The sequence below is a fragment of the Canis lupus genome, chromosome 1, assembly GCF_003254725.2.
Source record: "Canis lupus dingo isolate Sandy chromosome 1, ASM325472v2, whole genome shotgun sequence".
Taxonomy (NCBI): Eukaryota; Metazoa; Chordata; class Mammalia; order Carnivora; family Canidae; genus Canis; species Canis lupus.
This window is the reverse complement of record NC_064243.1, coordinates 18,980,808-18,999,837: the sequence shown is the minus strand read 5'-3', so window position 1 is coordinate 18,999,837 and position 19,030 is coordinate 18,980,808. Positions and strand designations below refer to the sequence as shown.

Genomic DNA, 19,030 nt, shown 5'->3' with positions numbered 1-19,030 from the left:
TGGGATGGTGAGTGAGGACCAGAATTTTTCACAGACACAGTAATGACTATACACTACTTTTCCTGAAATATATCAGTTTTAATGGAAGATTCACTTTAAAGCACTGTGACAAAATTGAACAATGCTTTTAAAAATCAGATTTAAAGTTAGATATTATTTTTGTTTTATAGAGAGATGTGTCTCTGGGATGTGAATGATGGCAGATGTATTGAGTTTACAAAGTTAGCCTGCACACATACAGGCATACAGGTTGGTATCTATTTCCATAACAGTTCAAGTCAGCATAACTTACTACAGGTGTACAATTAAATGTTTTTTAAACATTGAGCCCATATTTTTATATGAAAAATGGGGTGGAAGTAATAGGACAAGAAGAGTACAATTGGGATAGTAAAAGTGTTCCTCATCAGATGGTATAGTGGGGGACTTATTAAGTAGAAGGGACTAATGAGGAAAGGTGAAAGGTAAGCCAGTTGCCCGTGCCACTTCTTTTTCTGGCCACTTTGATTAACTAGGCGAGAGCCCCTTTACTAGTTGGGTCAGTCCTCTAGATCCTAAATAATGGAATCTTTCATGCTAAAGCCTTTATGATTCCATTCATGATTAACACAAATGGATCCACTTTGTAGATCATATCCTGTTTATTACTTGTGCAATTGGTCCTTGGTTACACTTTTTTGACTTTCTAACTGTTGAAGAAATGCCTATTTCATATGCCTGCCTTATACAAGAATTTACATAGGAATGTATAGTTTCTGACTGATATTCCTGGTGTTCTTTCTTTTCTTTTTTTCTTTTTTTTTTTTTTTTTGCCATCAATAAGAAATATACTTGTTTTTAAAAAATCCAAATGCTGGCATTGTCCAGAAAAATTTAACAGGTTTATTTATAATTGTTATAAAGTTGAACTGCTGAAACGTGTTCACTGAAACATTTTGACTTGCATTAATACTTTATGTCCCCGCATTTATATTAAAAATTCACACACAAATGAAAATGGAAAAACCGCCAATACCTAATTTCTGTCCCCTATTTTTCCACTTGCAATCATATACTTAGGTACCTTTTGACCCCATGGAAAAAAAATATCTAACGTTCAGAGAACTACCACCAATAACAGGAAGAAGAGAAAAGAAAAAAAAATTTTTTTTTTTTTTTTAAAGAATGAAATGTTTTCCATCATAGTGGATTCTTAAGCACGTTCTCCACGTATGTGGCGTGCTAGCTGGATGTCTTTTGGCATAATTGTGACACGTTTGACATGGATAGCACACAGGTTGGTGTCTTCAAAGAGGCCCACCAGATAGGCCTCACTTGCCTCCTGCAAAGCACCAGTAGCTGCACTCTGGAAGCGCAGATCTGTTTTGAAGTCCTGAGCAATTTCTCGCACCAGACGCTGGAAAGGAAATTTGCGGATCAGAAGTTCAGTGGACTTCTGATAGTGTCTAATTTCATGGAGTGCCACAGTACCAGGCCTGTAACGATGAGGTTTCTTCACCCCTCCAGTAGAGGGTGCACTCTTGCGAGCGGCTTTTGTAGCCAGTTGCTTCCTCGGTGCTTTACCACCTGTCGATTTGTGGGCAGTCTGCTTTGTACGAGCCATGGTACAGAGACCTCCTTACTTACCCCCCTTCTCCTTGGCTGGAGCTCGGTGAGCTAGAGGCGGCGCTGGCGTTGGCGAGCAATGGTGGCGCAGCGGCGGTTGCGAACACCCTGGTGTTCTTATTCTCTCATAATAGTTTCTTTGTGCTTCAATTTATGCATCATTTACTCTATTGAGTATTGGGAAAATCACAAGTCTATATAGAAAATATGATTTATGTTCTTGATGGGGCAGGAGAGGGAAGAGAAGAAAACTAGCTTTTACTGAGCACATATTGTATAGGCATCTCATCTAGTCTTCCCCACATCCTTACAAATTAAGTAGGAGTATACTATTTTAGTATACTCAGAAAGAAGCTGAGACCAGGAATGATTAAATGACTTGTCCCAGGCTCACAGTGAGTCATTCCTGGCGCCAGGATCCAAATCAGGTTTATCTTTCTATTCTTTCGGTTACATCATACTGCCTCGCTTAAGCAAATGGAGTCATTTGTTGGGAAAGAAATCTTGTGGCAACACAAATTAGAAAAGCAGTGGAAAATGGGAGTGAGGTAGTGGTTTGTGTAATAAAGGTTTTTTGTTGTTGTTGTTTTTACTATTTCTTGCCCTGGTGAGGGCCTTTTAAAAATTGCTTCTTTAGTGTTGTTAGGGTATATGCTTTTTATTTAAGGGGTATATATTATATATTTTTTGTCACATGAAGAATCAGGGTTTATAGAGAGAAAGAGATAATAAATGGTAGACAGTGACTTTGTAGATTATTTTTATTGAAAAATTACATATAAATGTCTTGGACTCCTTAGATGTAAACATATCTTGATTGTTTAATTCCATGATTTAAAAACTTTTGGTTAAAATTTTAGGAAAAATTATCTTTGTTTATTCAACATATTTTTAGTGCCTGTTCTTTCTCAGATCCTGTATTAGGTCTTGCATTTAAATTGACAGCGATCTCTAAGTAGAAGATGCTTTTTGACAGATGCACTAGTGTGTGACAGTTGTTTCCTGTGTGATCTTCACTCTCTCAGGTCCAAGAGCAAGTTGTTTATATAAGCAGAAATGATAAACCTTGATAAGACTGGTACTTACAGAAATTACAAGGAGATGCCAACTTACTGAATTATCATGTGGGAGATCCCTTTTTAATATTTGGAAAACTTGTTTCTCCATTCAAGATTCATTCTTTCTTTTCTTTTCTTTTCTTTTCTTTTCTTTTCTTTTCTTTTCTTTCTTTTCTTTTTTCTTTTCTTTCTTTCTTTTCTTTCCTTCATTTTCTTTCCTTTCCTTTCCTTTTTCCTTTCCTTTCCTTTCCTTTCCTTTCCTTTCCTTTCCTTTCCTTTCCTTTCCTTTCCTTTCCTTTCCTTTCCTTTCCTTTCCCTTTTTTCTTTTTTATTATTCATGAGAGATACGCAGAGAGGCAGAGACACAGGCAGGAGGCCTGTAATAGGACTCGGTCCTGGGACTCCAGGATCATGCCCTGAGCCAAACACAGATGCTCAACTGCTGAACCTACTCAGGCGTCCCAGCCATTCAGGATACTTTCTTTGCTAGTATGAAGGTGTCTAGGAGACTAAATTTCGTGGTCAGAAGGTAATTTGGGAGTATAAAGTAAAAGGTGGGAGGCAGCTAGTCAGGCAAGGCTAATAAAATATCCCTGTCCCCAGGAGAGCTCTACTCCAGTGACTACAGTGTACGTGTGTCTCCTGGCTGGTGTTGGTGGATACTGACAAAGTTGGCTTCTCTGCACCCATTTTTTCCTCCTTGACCCTCCTCCTCCTTGATGGCTTACAGTTGCTTATGGTCACATTATCATGAGAGTGCCTAACAGTCCCTGGGACCTCTAGGTTGTGTGTCATATTTTTTGGATCAACCGTCTAAGATCTAGAGATGCCCTCCTCTGTGGTTGCCTGCGTTTTATTAGACACCCTCTCCCCTTGGAATCTTAGTGGTGTTACCTTGCCCATAGTTAATGTGCTCTGTGATCTGTGTTTAGGAAGTTGTAATCCTTCATATCCAGGGTACTCCGTAGTTGAGAGAAGATCATATTCCTTCACACACGATGTTGAGCCTGAGGGCAGGACTGAGGAGTGTGGGAGCAGACAGACTGGATCAAGATTCCTTAGTTTTTTTACCCAGCTGTGGAGTGCTTACAATATGCTTTGCACTGTCTAGCTTGCCCTCATATTGCCCTCATATTCATATAGAGTCCAGTTTTTTGGGAAGTAGTAGTCTGGATATGAGATGTCTTCACCTTCTTGTAATCCCCTCAGAGAATCATTCTACTAGGAGAGTCACTTTTTTTTGAGGCTGATGAGAGACAGGTCCTTTTAGAAGTTTTGTTAGTTTTGTTTTGATAGTTATTTTTCCTTTGCTCTTTGGTTGGTGGAAACCCATCATTTCCTTTTGAGCTGCTCTTGGGATGAGTAACATGTAGATCATGATTGTATTGGTTCTTCTGTGTTTCTTCCGCAAAGTATAAATGTGCATTATGAGGATGATTTACATAGTTGTCTCACACTTCAGTCTGAAATAACACACTTGGATTAATCAGAATTTACCACTAATTATAATATGCTTGAACAGCAGTCATCTTCTAAATTTTATTTCGTCATAACTAGTAATTATAAACTTCTACCCACCTATTCCCATTCATCTAAAATTGATATGTTTTGCGAAAAGATTACTTTTGCTTTGATTTGTGAAGCTGATTTGTGAAGCTGATTTTACTGAGGTGTTTTATGAATTCAGTCAACAATCTGTTTTAGATCTATGGAAAATTAAGGAAGAATTATTATAACTTCTCCAAAATTATTCAAAAGGGAGGATGTTAGGAAAAGAATAAGTTTTGTTAGATATTTTGAAATTTTAATGTAACTTGTTGGATGTCTATACAGACATAAACTATATATACATACATAGACACCTCTAATAGGTACCATATAGAACCTGTCTGGAAATACTACCGAAGAAATGAGTGCAGTAAGCGTGATGAGTGCCTTTGAATCAAGTCTCACAAGGAGAACATTTAAAACTCTTTTTCCTTTTAGTTCTACCAATTTTCTGTTGGAAATCAGAGAGAAGGAAGGCTTTTATGCCATGGCCACTATCCTGAAATCCTCGTTGTGGATGCCACCAGCCTTGAGGTGTTATACTCCTTAGTATCAAAGATCTCTCCAGACTGGATTAGCTCCATGAGTATTATCCGATCTCACCGAACACAAGGTCAGTGTGTGATGCCCTTTAAGGACTTTGGCGCCCTAATGTGATGGGTAGTTTACTGTAGAGTTCTGTATCATATATGACATATTTCATAAACATAAAACAGAAGTTTGAGGGAAGGAGTGGGGACCTCTGAGGTTGGCACCATTGGTGGGAGGCATATCAGGAAGGGCCTGAGTAGTAGCTACGGAACTTGGGTTTCATCCTGTAGATCAGGGGTTGGTAGACTTGTATTGTAAAGGACCACATACTAAATATTTTAGGTTTTGTAGTCCATGTGATACGTGTTTCAACTACTCAGTTCTGTCAGTGCGGCACAAAAGCACATAGCGCGGAAGTGAATTTGTCTGTTCTAATAAAACGGTATTTACAAAAACCAAGCAATGGGCTGGATTTGATCTGTGAGCTGTAGCTTTCTGGCCCTTCCTATAGATGTTGGACAGTCTCTGGTAAGAATGCTTGAAAGGACTTCTGTTTTATTTTATTTTTTAAAGATTGTATTTATTTATTTGAGAGAGACAGACAGTGACCATGAGCCAGGGGGACGGAGGCGGGCAGAGGGAGAGGGAGAAGCAGACTTCCTACTGAACAAGGAGTCTGATGTGGGGCTCGATCCCAGGACCCTGAGATCCTGACCTGAGCCACCCAGGCACCCTGGGACTTAGGTTTTAAGCATCACTTTGGTGGCTTTGTTGAGAATGGTTTAGATGGGAGATGATTTTAATACTCCAGGTAAGAGTGGTGCAGGTCTGAAGTCCAGCACTCGCTGTGGAAACAGAGTGGATGGGTTTGCAGTACTTCCCAAGGGCCCATCTTCAAAGTATTGGTTCTGAAGTTTGTTGATAGATATTAGTGCAAAAGGAGGGGTCTTTGGTCAAATATATTTGGGAGATGTTCAGTCAAATAAAATTGAGCAGGCTTCTTTAATCTTTAAGTAGAGGCTTTTTAATGCCTATTCGAGAATTACTGCTTTATTCCAGAGCATAGCAGTGAAAATGAGATTCATTTTCCGGGCGGGAACTCATTATTAGTTTGTTCACCTGTAATTGTAGTTATAGTTAATGTTTTCTTTAAAATATATTTGTAACAAGTAGTGTGCACATTTTGAACTTTTACACTATTTCCATATGAAATATACCAGTACTCACTCTGGTCTAATAAACAGGGTAGATTGTCACTGATGGAACCTTTTGTGCTGTGCATGCAGTTCTAAATGTTATCAGTTTATAATGTTGTAAACGTATGTAACTTTTAATCTGCAGTTACCATATTCTGGTCTTTGGGGTATTTGAGAATTTTGGATATATTGGTATGTTCCACTTTTATTATAAATTAACAGATTTGTGAACAGTCGTTAGTGTCTCCATACAGGGTCATGACTTGTAATTCCTGCATTCCAGTGCCTTCGTTGCCTAGAGAAATAGATAACATGATGAGGTTTTTACTTACAGCAAATGGTTCTTTTTAATAATAGTAATAACCCATCTTGATTGACATGCTGAGTGCTATCCTTGTGGTGTGTCTTAATTATCATAGCAACCCATTGGGCTAGGTACTGTTCTTACTCTTTTGTATTTGTGTACAGATAAGAAAATTGAATTTAAGGCAGGTATCCACTGTTTCCTGCTAGTAAAGAAATTGCAATTTTCACATGTATTACCCTCACTCTGGAGCCTGCATTAGACTGTTTCCAATGTCTCGCCTCCCAAAGTTTCATGTATGTTGCCATGGAGCTGTGACTGCTTCCTTACCTGAAGCTTATGAATTCATTTTTTTTTTTTTTTTTTTGGTAGCTCCCCGAAGTGGGCTAATGAATTCAGTTTTAATATCATGTTTTCTCTTGATCAGTCTATAGAAGGTGTAATGTGCCATAAAATGTCTAGAAGGCTGGCAGGGTAGGTGGAACAGTGGGGAAATGAGTGTCTTCGAGAGATAGAGTGTGCTCATCCATGATAATAAAAGTTGTGAATTTTGAAGAATAAAAATTCTTTGTTAAATCGTCATGTAATCATAGTGATCCAGGAACATTTGAAATTATTAAAAACTCGTTGATTAGCAATAAATTCAAGTAGCTGCAAACAACTTTTCCTTGAATTTCAAATTTGTGGCCTATTACTTTTCAAAACCTGGTTTCTATTATTTCATGAAATTTAGAATTATGCTTTTATGCCAGTTGAAAAACTATTAATTTCACTAATGCAAGCCATGTTACTATTTAGAAAGAAAGTATTATGTTTGTAACCTTGGCTTCTTGGTCCCTTTCGACTTAGAGGACACTGTGGTAGCACTCTCAGTGACGGGCATCTTGAAGGTGTGGATTGTTACCTCTGAAATAAGTGGAATGCAGGTGAGACAAATGTTCTGTTCTTAGAGTCTTAAATTTTAGTGATGATAGCCCCCCCTCCTCTTTTTTCCTAAAGATCTGGAGAAATCTCTTCTTTTTCGAGAGCCTTACTGACATAGTATTAGAACATCCCCTGGTATGTTGTCTCTGTAAGTGCATTATGTTTTTCACTTTTGATAGCAGACATCTGCTCTGTCGAGGATAGGAAATAGAGAAACATGCTGTACAGGATGTAAAGTAGAGAAACAGAAGAGCTGGGATTTTCCTCAGTTGCCTCTATTAAAGTTAAAAGATAGTTTGCTTGAGGGAAAAGAAAACCAACACAGACCAACACAAAAAGTATATAAAGCCAATTTTAGTTCTCTCTCTTTTCTTTGTGCTCGAATTCCTTGTAACTCTGTCGATAGGAACAGCAGATCAATATTCTGACAGTATTGATGCTAATCTCTTCAGCTAGTGAATTTTTACATACTGAATTTGGGAGGACCTGGAGGAATTGATCAGGTTTTTTTTTTTTTTTTTTTTTTTTACCTAAAAGAACATACAGATACAGAATTTAGGATTGACTCAAACTTTTATCATCTGTTACTGCCACAGTGTTGACACTGATTCTCATCAGCATTTTACTATTGAGTAGCTTTGTAGCAAAGACATTGTGCCAGGATGATTTTATTTGATTTTATTTGATTTGATTTTATTTGATTTTATTTTATTTATTTTATTTAATTTATTTATTTCATTTTTATCTTTAATTTTTATTTTTAATTTTTATTTTTTAAATATTTTATTTATTTATTCATGAGCCACACAGAGAGAGAGAGACAGAGAGAGAGGCAGAGACACAGGCAGAGGGAGAAGCAGGCTCCATGCAGGGAGCCCGATGTGGGACTCAATCCCAGGTCTCCAGGATCACGCCCCTGGCTGCAGGCGGCGCCAAACTGCTGCGCCACCGGGGCTGCCCTGTTTTTAGAATTTTTTTTTTTTTTGCTGCTTTTTATTACCTTGGTTCTCATATGATATGCTAAAAGGATGAATGTATCAAGTGATGTTTTTCATTTTATTTTTTTAATCATTGTATGATAATTTTAATCAACAACCAAGCCATTCCTAAAATTTCATAAATCTTTCTCTTTTCAGGATACTGAGCCAATATTTGAGGAGGAGTCCAAACCAATTTATTGTCAGAATTGCCAAAGCATTTCTTTTTGTGCATTCACACAAAGGTCACTTTTGGTTGTGTGCTCCAAATATTGGAGGGTAAGATAACTACCTAAGTAAGAAGTTGTATTTTTACCCTTTAAGGTGGTGGTTTATCACACTTCCAAAGATAATTGTAAGGAAGAGCTTGGTGCAAGAATATTTAACACTTTGGAATTCATGTGTGATTTTGATATCAAATTTTTAGGTGTTGGGATTTGGCTGTATAGTTATCCTTTTCTGTTCTGGGTTATGGAATGATTTAGTTAATGAATATTAGTCCATTATCTTAATTTCTCCCTTTGCTGCTGTTTCAGTCATCATTTCCTCAGTACAACATAAGCAGAGGTGGTGAGTTTTCTGCAGGCTGATTGTCCTTGTAGCTTGTTGTTATTCCCAATTGCCATTCTGTTCTGAGTTCTTGGATTTGGGAAGGTCTTCCTACATCATTTTAAAGCTAATGACGGAAGGAGTATATTACTTCCACATTGCCAGACTTCAGTGTTTCCATAACACAAAAAAGAACCAGCATGTTTTTACCACTTGTTCTTAGAATATATTTCAAAGCTTTCTATGTATTATTTCTTTTAATCCTCACCACTCTCTGAGGGGAGATATATTAGTTACCTAATCCTGCATAATAGATTACTCCAAAATTGAGCAGTTTAAAACAATAAACATGAATCAGTTCCTCTCTGGTTCCTGTACCACAAGCTCAGCTGTGGGGCATCCGGGCATGGCCTAGTGGGGCACCTCTGGCCCAAGGTCTCCCACAGGTTACTGTCAAGATGTGAGCCAGGACTCTGGTTGGGGTCACCTAGGGTGTTTCTGCGTGCAGGCTCACTCGGTCGGTGGTTGGCAGGTGACTCTTGGCTGGAGAATTAGTTCCTTGTCATGTGGGCCTCTCACAGCATGGAAACTGTGTTCCCTTAGAGTAGTAAGTGAGCAAGAGAAGTTGTAGCCAAGGCCCACCTACTCTTGGGACTGCAATCTCATCACTTCTCCCGTATTTCTTAGTCTAGAAAGTCACAACATCCCACCATATTCAGGGGACAGGGTTAAAGAAGGAATAGTCTTTGAAGCTGCCGGCCGAAGTAGGAGCTATTACTTTCCTCATTTTGCAGATGAGACATCTGTACTATAGGGGACACGGAAAGCTCCACTGAAGTTCTCCAGGGTGTAGTGGAGTTGCTGGGCTACAGCTCTGGCATCCTGACTGCAGCAGCTATGCTCTGTACTTCCACCTGATACCACCTCAAAGGGGATGGGCTTTGTAGTGACAGGCGGACCGGGGGACACCTTAAACCTTATCCTTGCCACTGTTGCTGTTTTGGAATAAGATTAGAGAGGAGACACTAGCAGCTCCTGTTAACAGTGAGCCATGTACGATCCTTCCTTTGTCTTAAAATTTGAAGTACATGAAAATAGTAATAAAATCAGAGTGCAAGAGGACACAGTGAAAAGTATGCATCTTTTTTTCCCCCTGGTTTTTTTCTTCCCCTCTCCAGGGGCACTATTTAATACCAGTTTCTTGTGTGTTCATAATAAGCATTTGGTATTCATGTGAGAACAGAACAATAAGTCTGTCTAGTAGGGAAATGGACAAAAATGTTTCACGAAAGAAGAAAGCCAGTGGCTGATAAATGTATAGAAAGGTGCTCAGCTTCATTAATCATCATGGAAATGCATCGTAAAACAACACTAAGATAGTAACTCAATAGAATGATTTCTCCAAATACTGCTGAAAAGTTTTTTATTCTAATGTGGTTATCTTTTATGGTTTCTGACAGTTTGTGACATGTTGTAAAGGGCTCATCACAAGCTGAGATTTTTAAAAAATTTCATTTTTCCTAATATTTGTATAATTGTGCTTTATATACCTTTGAATATTTACTCTGGAATTTATTTTGTATAAATTGCAAGATGTAGATCCAGTGTTATTTTTATTCCAGAAGGACCCCAGTTCCTGATGCCATTTGTTGAATAATTCCTTTTTTTTATTGTTGTGCCTTTATCATATGTTGTGTTCCTATAATTACTGGAATCTGTTTTTTTTTTTTTAAATAAAAGGCAATCAAATTGCTTATACAAAGCCTTTCTGAAATTAAAACAAATCCTAGTCGAATTTACCATGATTGCTATATTTATTATTTACAACATTAACACTACAAGAATAGTCAAGACAAGTCTAAGAAAGAATGGAGACCACCCTCCAGACTTATTATCTATTGAATATTATTATTCAAAACTATGAATAATTGGACAGCTCAGCTGGCTCAGAGGTTTAGCGCCTGCCTTCGGCCCAGGGCGTGATCCTGGAGTCCCGGGATCGAGTCCCACATCAGGCTCTCTGCATGGAGCCTGCTTCTCCCTCTGCCTGTGTCTCTGCCTCTCTCTCTCTGCATCTCTATGAATAAATAAATAAAATCTTTAAAAAAAAAACTGAAATAAAAAATCTGGGCCACTGATTTACTCATTCCTCCTGGGGAAATTTTTTAGCACTGTAGAATATACTTTTACCAATTATTGAAAATGGTTGAAATTCTTATAGGAATTATTAGGTCAGGGTTTTTAGTCCTAGCTCTAGTGCTTGCTGGACATACAACCTTGAGCTGGTGGTGTAACCTGTATTTGTGTCAGTTTGCTGTCTGTAAAATGGAACAGCAATGCCTGCCTCCTGCAGTCCTTCTGAGACTTATATGAGATAATGATGTAAAGGCACTTTGTAAACTTTAGTGTGCCTTACAAATGCAAAAGTTCCAGATGGCCTGGGTTGCTGATGAAATTTTAGGGACTTGTGTGTGTGTGTGTGTGTGTGTGTGTGTGTGTGTGGTGAAGGACTTGACTTTTATATGTGAGAATTATTAAATAATAAAGCTGAGTCTTTTAACTTCCTATTTATGCTACTTCATCCCCTAGATGAAATAAAGTAAGGTAACTCCTGTATTAATAGAGAGATACTCTGATATCTTAGTGTATTAGAAATATTGTTACTGAACACAGAAATAAAACAGGAGTCCTAACCATGCATTCTAGAGGCTGGTTCCCTATTACTTGGAATTCCATAATGGAACATTCCTACCTTTAGATAAGAAAGGCTAAAGATTCCCTGGCTCTATGCAAGGCAGTACGCCTGCTCCGCTTGTCATATGTCTGACTGTTGAGAGGCACACAGCTGGGGACCTAGTTGTGTTTTCCCTGGTGAAAGTGACTGTGCCCCAAGGCTCACTGACACAATGCCTTTAACTTGACGTAGTGAATTTTAAAGGCCTGAGTTTGTTAAATATATTCCCAGAGTTTTGTATTGTTTTTAGTTTATTTTTTTTTAAGATTTTATTTATTTCAGAGAGAGAGAGCAAGAGAGGGAGCACGAGCAGGGGGGAGGGGGAGAAGCAGACTCCCTGCAGAGCAGAGAGCCTGATGTGGGACTCGCTCTCAGGACCCTGGAATCATGACCTGAGCCAAAGGTAGATGCTTAACTGACTGAGCCACCCAGGGTCCCCTTGTTTTTAGTTTAAATGTCACTGTATCTTATTTAAATGACACCAGCATGGATTAGATTGTGAATTTCTTGTTCCTTGTAGGTATTTGATGCTGGAGACTATTCCTTGCTGTGTTCAGGTCCTAGTGAAAATGGACAGACGTGGACTGGAGGTGACTTTGTATCAGCAGATAAAGTAATCATTTGGACTGAAAATGGGCAAAGTTATATTTACAAACTACCTGCCAGGTATTCAGTCAATAATAAGTTAAGACTTTAAATAAAGCAAGAGTCTGAATTCAGAGTATGACTTGAATGTATGATGATGTTTGAACTATAAATGATTTACATAAAAAAAACTTTAGAATTTCTTAAGTTAGATTTATAATTCCATTTTAACTACCAAGTACAAAAATTAGGTGGATCTTTATTTGAAGTGGGGCATTTTTATGACATTAATGCCTAAATTAAATTAACTGTAATTTGAAAATCCATATTTTGTCCATTGTCTAAAAATCCTCATCAGGTAAAATATTTAATGCCAGTATTTTAATTGAATGTTATATTTTTCTCATTTTCAGTTGCCTCCCAGCTAGTGATTCATTCCGCAGTGATGTAGGGAAAGCGGTTGAAAATTTAATTCCTCCTGTACAACATAGCCTCTTGGATCGAACAGATAAAGAGGTAAACTTCTTCAGGTATTATTTATAATTGATAGTGACATTGAAAATTTTTTCACAACTACATTTATCGGTGGCTCTTCTTAGCTAAGAATTTGAAAGATTCAGGTTGCTCTGTTAAATGTCATAAAATAATTTGACATGGTTAGTTATAAGCACAATTGTAAAATGTACATATCTTAATCATATACTTTGAGTGTTCTCGTTTCTCTGAGGATATAGATGATCTTTTACTGATTACATAGTGGGAATGACTTTTTGATAGAATTCATATTGATGGTATAATTTAATGGTATTGATTTATGCTATCATGTGATTATAAACATAGTGACATGGTATAATTTTAGTTTTTTTTTTTTTTTTTTTTTAGCGCTTGCATTTATTAAAATCTCATTTTTCTCCCATTGTTCTTTTTTTTTTTTGAATTTATTTTTTATTGGTGTTCAATTTACTAACATACAGAATAACCCCCAGTGCCCGTCACCCATTCACTCCCACCCCCCGCCCTCCTCCCCTTCTACCACCCCTAGTTCGTTTCCCAGAGTTAGCAGTCTTTACGTTCTGTCTCCCTTTCTGATATTTCCCACACATTTCTTCCCCCTCCCCTTATATTCCCTTTCACTATTATTTATATTCCCCAAATGAATGAGAACATATAATGTTTGTCCTTCTCCGACTGGCTTACTTCACTCAGCATAATACCCTCCAGTTCCATCCACGTTGAAGCAAATGGTGGGTATTTGTCATTTCTAATAGCTGAGTAATATTCCATTGGATACATAAACCACATCTTCTTTATCCATTCATCTTTCGTTGGACACCGAGGCTCCTTCCACAGTTTGGCTATCCTGGCCATTGCTGCTATAAACATCGGGGTGCAGGTGTCCCGGCGTTTCATTGCATTTGTATCTTTGGGGTAAATCCCCAACAGTTCAATTGCTGGGTCGTAGGGCAGGTATATTTTTAACTGAGGAACCTCCACACAGTTTTCCAGAGTGGCTGCACCAGTTCACATTCCCACCAACAGTGTAAAAGGGTTCCCTTTTCTCCGCATCCTCTCCAACATTTGTTGTTTCCTGCCTTGTTAATTTGCCCCATTCTCACTGGTGTGAGGTGGTATCTCATTGTGGTTTTGATTTGTATTTCCCTGATGGCAAGTGATGCAGAGCATTTTCTCATATGCATGTTGGCCATGTCTATGTCTTCCTCTGTGAGATTTCTGTTCATGTCTTTTGCCCATTTCATGATTGGATTGTTTGTTTCTTTGGTGTTGAGTTTAAGAAGTTCTTTATAGATCTTGGAAACTAGCCCTTTATCTGATACGTCATTTGCAAATATCTTCTCCCATTCTGTAGGTTGTCTTTTAGTTTTGTTGACTGTATCCTTTGCTGTGCAAAAGCTTCTTATCTTGATGAAGTCCCAATAGTTCATTTTTGCTTTTGTTTCTTTTGCCTTCGTGGATGTATCTTGCAAGAAGTTACTATGGCCGAGTTCAAAAAGGGTGTTGCCTGTGTTCTTCTCTAGGATTTGGATGGAATCTTGTCTCACATTTAGATCTTTCATCCATTTTGAGTTTATCTTTGTGTATGGTGAAAGAGAGTGGTCTAGTTTCATTCTTCTGCATGTGGATGTCCAATTTTCCCAGCACCATTTATTGAAGAGACTGTCTTTCTTCCAATGGATAGTCTTTCCTCCTTTATCGAATATTAGTTGCCCATAAAGTTCAGGGTCCACTTCTGGATTCTCTATTCTGTTCCACTGATCTATGTGTCTGTTTTTGTGCCAGTACCACACTGTCTTGATGACCACAGCTTTGTAGTACAACCTGAAATCTGGCATTGTGATGCCCCCAGATATGGTTTTCTTTTTTAAAATTCCCCTGGCTATTCGGGGTCTTTTCTGATTCCACACAAATCTTAAAATAATTTGTTCTAACTCTCTGAAGAAAGTCCATGGTATTTTGATAGGGATTGCATTAAACGTGTATATTGCCCTGGGTAACATTGACATTTTCACAATATTAATTCTGCCAATCCATGAGCATGGAATATTTTTCCATCTCTTTGTGTCTTCCTCAATTTCTTTCAGAAGTGTTCTATAGTTTTGAGGGTATAGATCCTTTACATCTTTGGTTAGGTTTATTCCTAGTGACATGGTATAATTTTAGGAGGACAAAGATAATCATAGAATACTGCTGAATGATAGTAGTTCATTACTTGGATAAGGCATTACAGTATCTCCTCAAGATCATACAGTATTTTAAATGTTTAGGCATTAAAAATAATAAAAATATTTCCTATATAAAAACCAAAGTTTATTATGACTTCTAAAAACCTACTTAATATCAATTTAGAGTTGAAATATAATGGCACTGTGAGTACTAGGTTTTTACCTCTATATTTTTTGAACATTAAGGACTAAATTTCCTTTACTTATATTCTGGGTTTGCACAGCTTTTTCATTTTGAACATTTTGTTCCATCTTTATGTGAAGGGATGATGAGGGAAAGAGAGTTTTTTTTTTTAATATTTTGAATTTACAGAATTTATACATTTATGTATGGTTAAGATGCTCTGTAACCTGTTCTTTATTTTCCTAACTTGAACATATACTTCTCTCCAACCAGTCATTTCCAGGTAAACTAAAGGGTGATGACTGGTATAAAAAACATAGATAAGGGGCAGCCCGGGTGGCTCAGCGGTTTAGTGCCTGCCTTCAGCCCAGGGCACGATCCTGGAGACCCAGGATCGAGTCCCACGTCAGGCTCCATGGATGGAGCCTGCTTCTCCCTCTGGCTGTGTCTCTGCCTCTCTCTCTCTCTCTCTCTCTCTCTGTGTCTCTCATGAATAATTAAATTTTAAAAATCTTAAAAAAAAATCTTAGATAAAACAAAGTACATATTATGTTTTTAAAATACCAGTTCCCCACTATGTTTTAAGTTAAGATACATACATGTATTATGTGGTGTGAGATACACTTTGGAATATGGAATATTGGCTATTATAGCTGCTGTAGCAACTTTTTCATGTTAAGCATATTGGTTATCAGTTACAATATTCAGTAATATTCTGACTTCAGTTAAATCACAAAATTGATTATGCATAATGTATATAGTTTCTATAGGTGAGTGATTTTTCAGAAACACCACCAAATACAGTAATTAGATTATTATTATTTTTTAAAGATTTTATTTATTTAATCATGAGAGACACAGAGGCAGAGACACAGGCAGAGCAAGAAGCAGACATCCCACAAGGAGCCCGATGTGGGACTCGATTCTAGACCCCAGGATCATGTCCTGAGCCAAAGGCAAGCACCCAAACGCTGAGCCACCCAGGTGTCCCAATTACTTGTTAATTATAATTGTCAAAACTGATATTATTTTTTATTACTTTTCAGGATAAGATTCTATGCTTTAATATTCAAGTATTTGTGAATTGATAATCTAAACTTTAATTTTGGGGATCCCTGGGTGGCGCAGCGGTTTAGCGCCTGCCTTTGGCCCAGGGCGCGATCCTGGAGTCCCGGGATCGAGTCCCGCGTCAGGCTCCCGGCATGGAGCCTGCTTCTCCCTCCTCCTGTATCTCTGCCTCTCTTTCTCTCTGTGTCTGTCATAAATAAATAAAGAAATTTTTAAAAAAGAAAAAAAAAACCTTTAATTTTATGAGCCCACCCCTATTCAGTATTTTCAAATAAGTGATATTGAAGGCATAAGATCTTAAGCAGAAAAATCATTTGTTTTAAAAAAAGTATACACAAGAGGCTAATGAATGGTTTTTTGTTCCTAGTGGTTTATAGTTAACATATCAGGCTAGGTTCAAATTGATTATGTAAATGTGACCAAGTAAAATATGCTATTAGTTGAAAATATACTACTTAAAAAATGGAGTCTTGGACAATCTTGGTAGTTTAATTTGCTGCTACTCTTAGTGACTAAGCAGGAATGGGCAAAAAACTAGGATTAGTGAGTTCTCTACTTTTGACCTTTAAAGTGGAGACTTCTTTTTGGTAAAGAATGGTTGTGATGAATAGTCAGTTTTTCTGAAGTAGAGAAAAAAGAATATAAATACTAATTCCAGAGAAGGACTATATAATATAGTTTTCATTTTGTTGCATGTTTGTATTTTACTGGATTTGAATGTTAGTTGACATTAATGTAATTAATGCTATACAATTACATTAAAATATTGTTTTTTATTCTGATACTGAGACAAAGTACTTAACATCCTTATCTGAAAAAAATGTTAATATGTGAAATATTTTGATTAAAAAGACAGCATGGGGGCTCCTGGCTGGCTCAATTGGTAGAGCATGTGATTCTTGATTTTGGGATCATGTGTTCACGCTCCATGTTGGGTGTAGAGATTACCTACAAAAAAAAAAAAAAAAAACCAAATAGGACAGCTAAAAATATTTGAACCTTTTTTTTTTTTTTTTTTTTTTTTGCAGTTGCTTATTTGTCCTCCTGTTACTCGGTTCTTCTATGGATGCAAGGAACACCTCCATAAACTATTAATTCAAGGTGATTCTTCAGGAAGATTGAATATTTGGAACCTGTCAGACACACCTGATAAACAGGAAGGTAAAGAAGATAGTAATAAATCATGTGCAGCAATTTCTTAATTCTTTTAATTTAGCAACCTAAATACTAACCACTGCATAATAAATCCATAATGTACATATGTCATTTTATTCTTAGAATTATAGTTTGTGACAGTTATTCTCTAGTATGACTGAATCAACCATAAGTACATTTATTTTAATGTGTTAATACATTAAAATTTTAATGTATAATAATGTATTTAATTAAACATTAAATGTTTAATTTTTTTCTAACATGAACAATTTTTTTTTCTAATACAAAACAAAACCTCCACAGAACTGAAAATGACAACTTCTATTAGTTTGCAAGAAGCATTTGATAAACTGAATCCTTGTCCTGCTGGAATTATAGATCAGCTGAGTGTGATTCCCAATAGTAATGAGCCTCTTAAAGTAACTGCAAGTGTGTACATACCAGCACATGGACGACTTGTCTGTGGCCGTGAGGACGGAAGCATCATTATTGTACCTGCCACACAGACAGCCATAGTACAGCTGCTGCAGGGGGAACACATGCTCCGAAGAGGTATGCTGAAGATGTCTAAAGTGTTTAGAGAACTCTGTAACCTATAATTGTGATACTGCTAGTATTTGCCCTTTTTGTTTGTAACAAGTACAATGCATCAGCTTAGTTGTTAGCCTGCTAGAAGTTGGTAGAATTTTTTGATGTGTGGGTAAGACACAGTTAGTACCTATTGGGATATATACCATGTGATGACTACATGTAAAAGAGTCTGAGTTTACCTCTTGGTATATGTTAACAGCTTCATTTATCACTAGTTATCTCTATAGCTTACTAAGTAACTATATTAACAATACTGCCAATCTTTTAGAATAGTGCTGTTCAGTAGAAATATGTATATGTAACAATGCATGATTTTCTATATTCATGTTAATAAAGTAAAAATGGAGCAGATGAAATTAATTTTAATAATGTTTTAACCTAATATAGCAAAACTATTTTCAACTCATAAAAATTGAATAAAATTTCAATTTTATAATATAAAATCAGTTGCAATCACTATAAAATATTACAAAGGAGATATTTTACATTACTTTTTTGTGCTAAATTTCTGAAATCTCCTGTATATTTTATAGCACGTATGAGTCTGGACTAGCTACATCAAATGCTCAGTGATCTCATGTGGCTAGTAGCTAGTGTATTACAGTTATTTTACAAGATAAAATTAGAAGTTTTTTCTATGATAAAATTTATATCTCTTCTGATAATTCATGTTTACATTTATTTGTTGAAGCCTTGTAAGACTTTTGTTTTCCCATTTTAAATCCAAAACCTCATTCACAGGTTGGCCACCTCACAGAACACTCCGCGGTCATCGGAACAAAGTCACATGTTTGCTATATCCTCATCAGGTCTCAGCTCGTTATGATCAAAGATATCTGATTTCTGGAGGTGTGGATTTTTCAGTCATAATTTGGGACATATTTTCTGGAGAAATGAAACATATCTTCTGTGTGCATGGTGGCGAGATTACTCAACTTCTAGTTCCACCCGAAAACTGTAGTGTAAGTTGATCATAAAAGATTATTTTATTGTGGTAGCCCTGAGTTATATTGCTACCAGGCATGATATAAATGGAATTTAGAGTAATTTAAAATATGATGAAAATATTAAAACCCTTTCAATTTTAAAACTAGATAATGTTAATATATAATATTTAAACAAAATTATACTTATTTGCTGTTGGGTACAGAAATAGAAGATGCACATTAGTGTTTTTTTGTGTTACTCTCTTCTAAATAGGATGGCTTATCTCTGGAACATAGTAGCAGTTTAGAATATGTTTATTGAAGTTTCAATTTTCCATTTTAAAGTAATTTAAATATTCATAAAGATGTTCTGGATTCTTCTTATTTTCAGCTCTATCTGAGCAAAAGGATGGT

General features: G+C 36.8%; 2 protein-coding genes across 7 annotated transcripts in view; one reads left to right on the top strand and one right to left on the bottom strand.

Moving 5' to 3' along the window:
- WDR7 (WD repeat domain 7) overlaps positions 1–19,030 on the top strand; it is a 351,933-nt gene that overhangs the window by 28,857 nt on the left and 304,046 nt on the right. For all 6 annotated transcript variants that reach the window (XM_049111821.1, XM_049111824.1, XM_025422170.3 and 3 more), the window contains 9 exons: positions 171–249; positions 4,650–4,824; positions 7,092–7,168; positions 8,303–8,422; positions 11,947–12,092; positions 12,425–12,527; positions 16,973–17,105; positions 17,403–17,651; positions 18,432–18,652. In XM_049111821.1, the coding sequence (XP_048967778.1) occupies positions 171–249; positions 4,650–4,824; positions 7,092–7,168; positions 8,303–8,422; positions 11,947–12,092; positions 12,425–12,527; positions 16,973–17,105; positions 17,403–17,651; positions 18,432–18,652 (1,303 nt within the window). The remainder of the gene's footprint in view (positions 1–170; positions 250–4,649; positions 4,825–7,091; positions 7,169–8,302; positions 8,423–11,946; positions 12,093–12,424; positions 12,528–16,972; positions 17,106–17,402; positions 17,652–18,431; positions 18,653–19,030) is intronic.
- LOC112644077 (histone H3.3A-like) lies at positions 860–3,498 on the bottom strand. The gene has a single exon (XM_049111942.1). The coding sequence runs from the start codon at positions 1,601–1,603 to the stop codon at positions 1,193–1,195; it is 411 nt and encodes a 136-aa protein (XP_048967899.1). The 5' UTR covers positions 1,604–3,498; the 3' UTR covers positions 860–1,192.

Coding starts and splice junctions, on each gene's coding strand:
- LOC112644077 (XM_049111942.1), bottom strand. CDS start 1,603: ATGGCTCGTACAAAGCAGACTGCCCACAAATCGACAGGTGGTAAAGCA.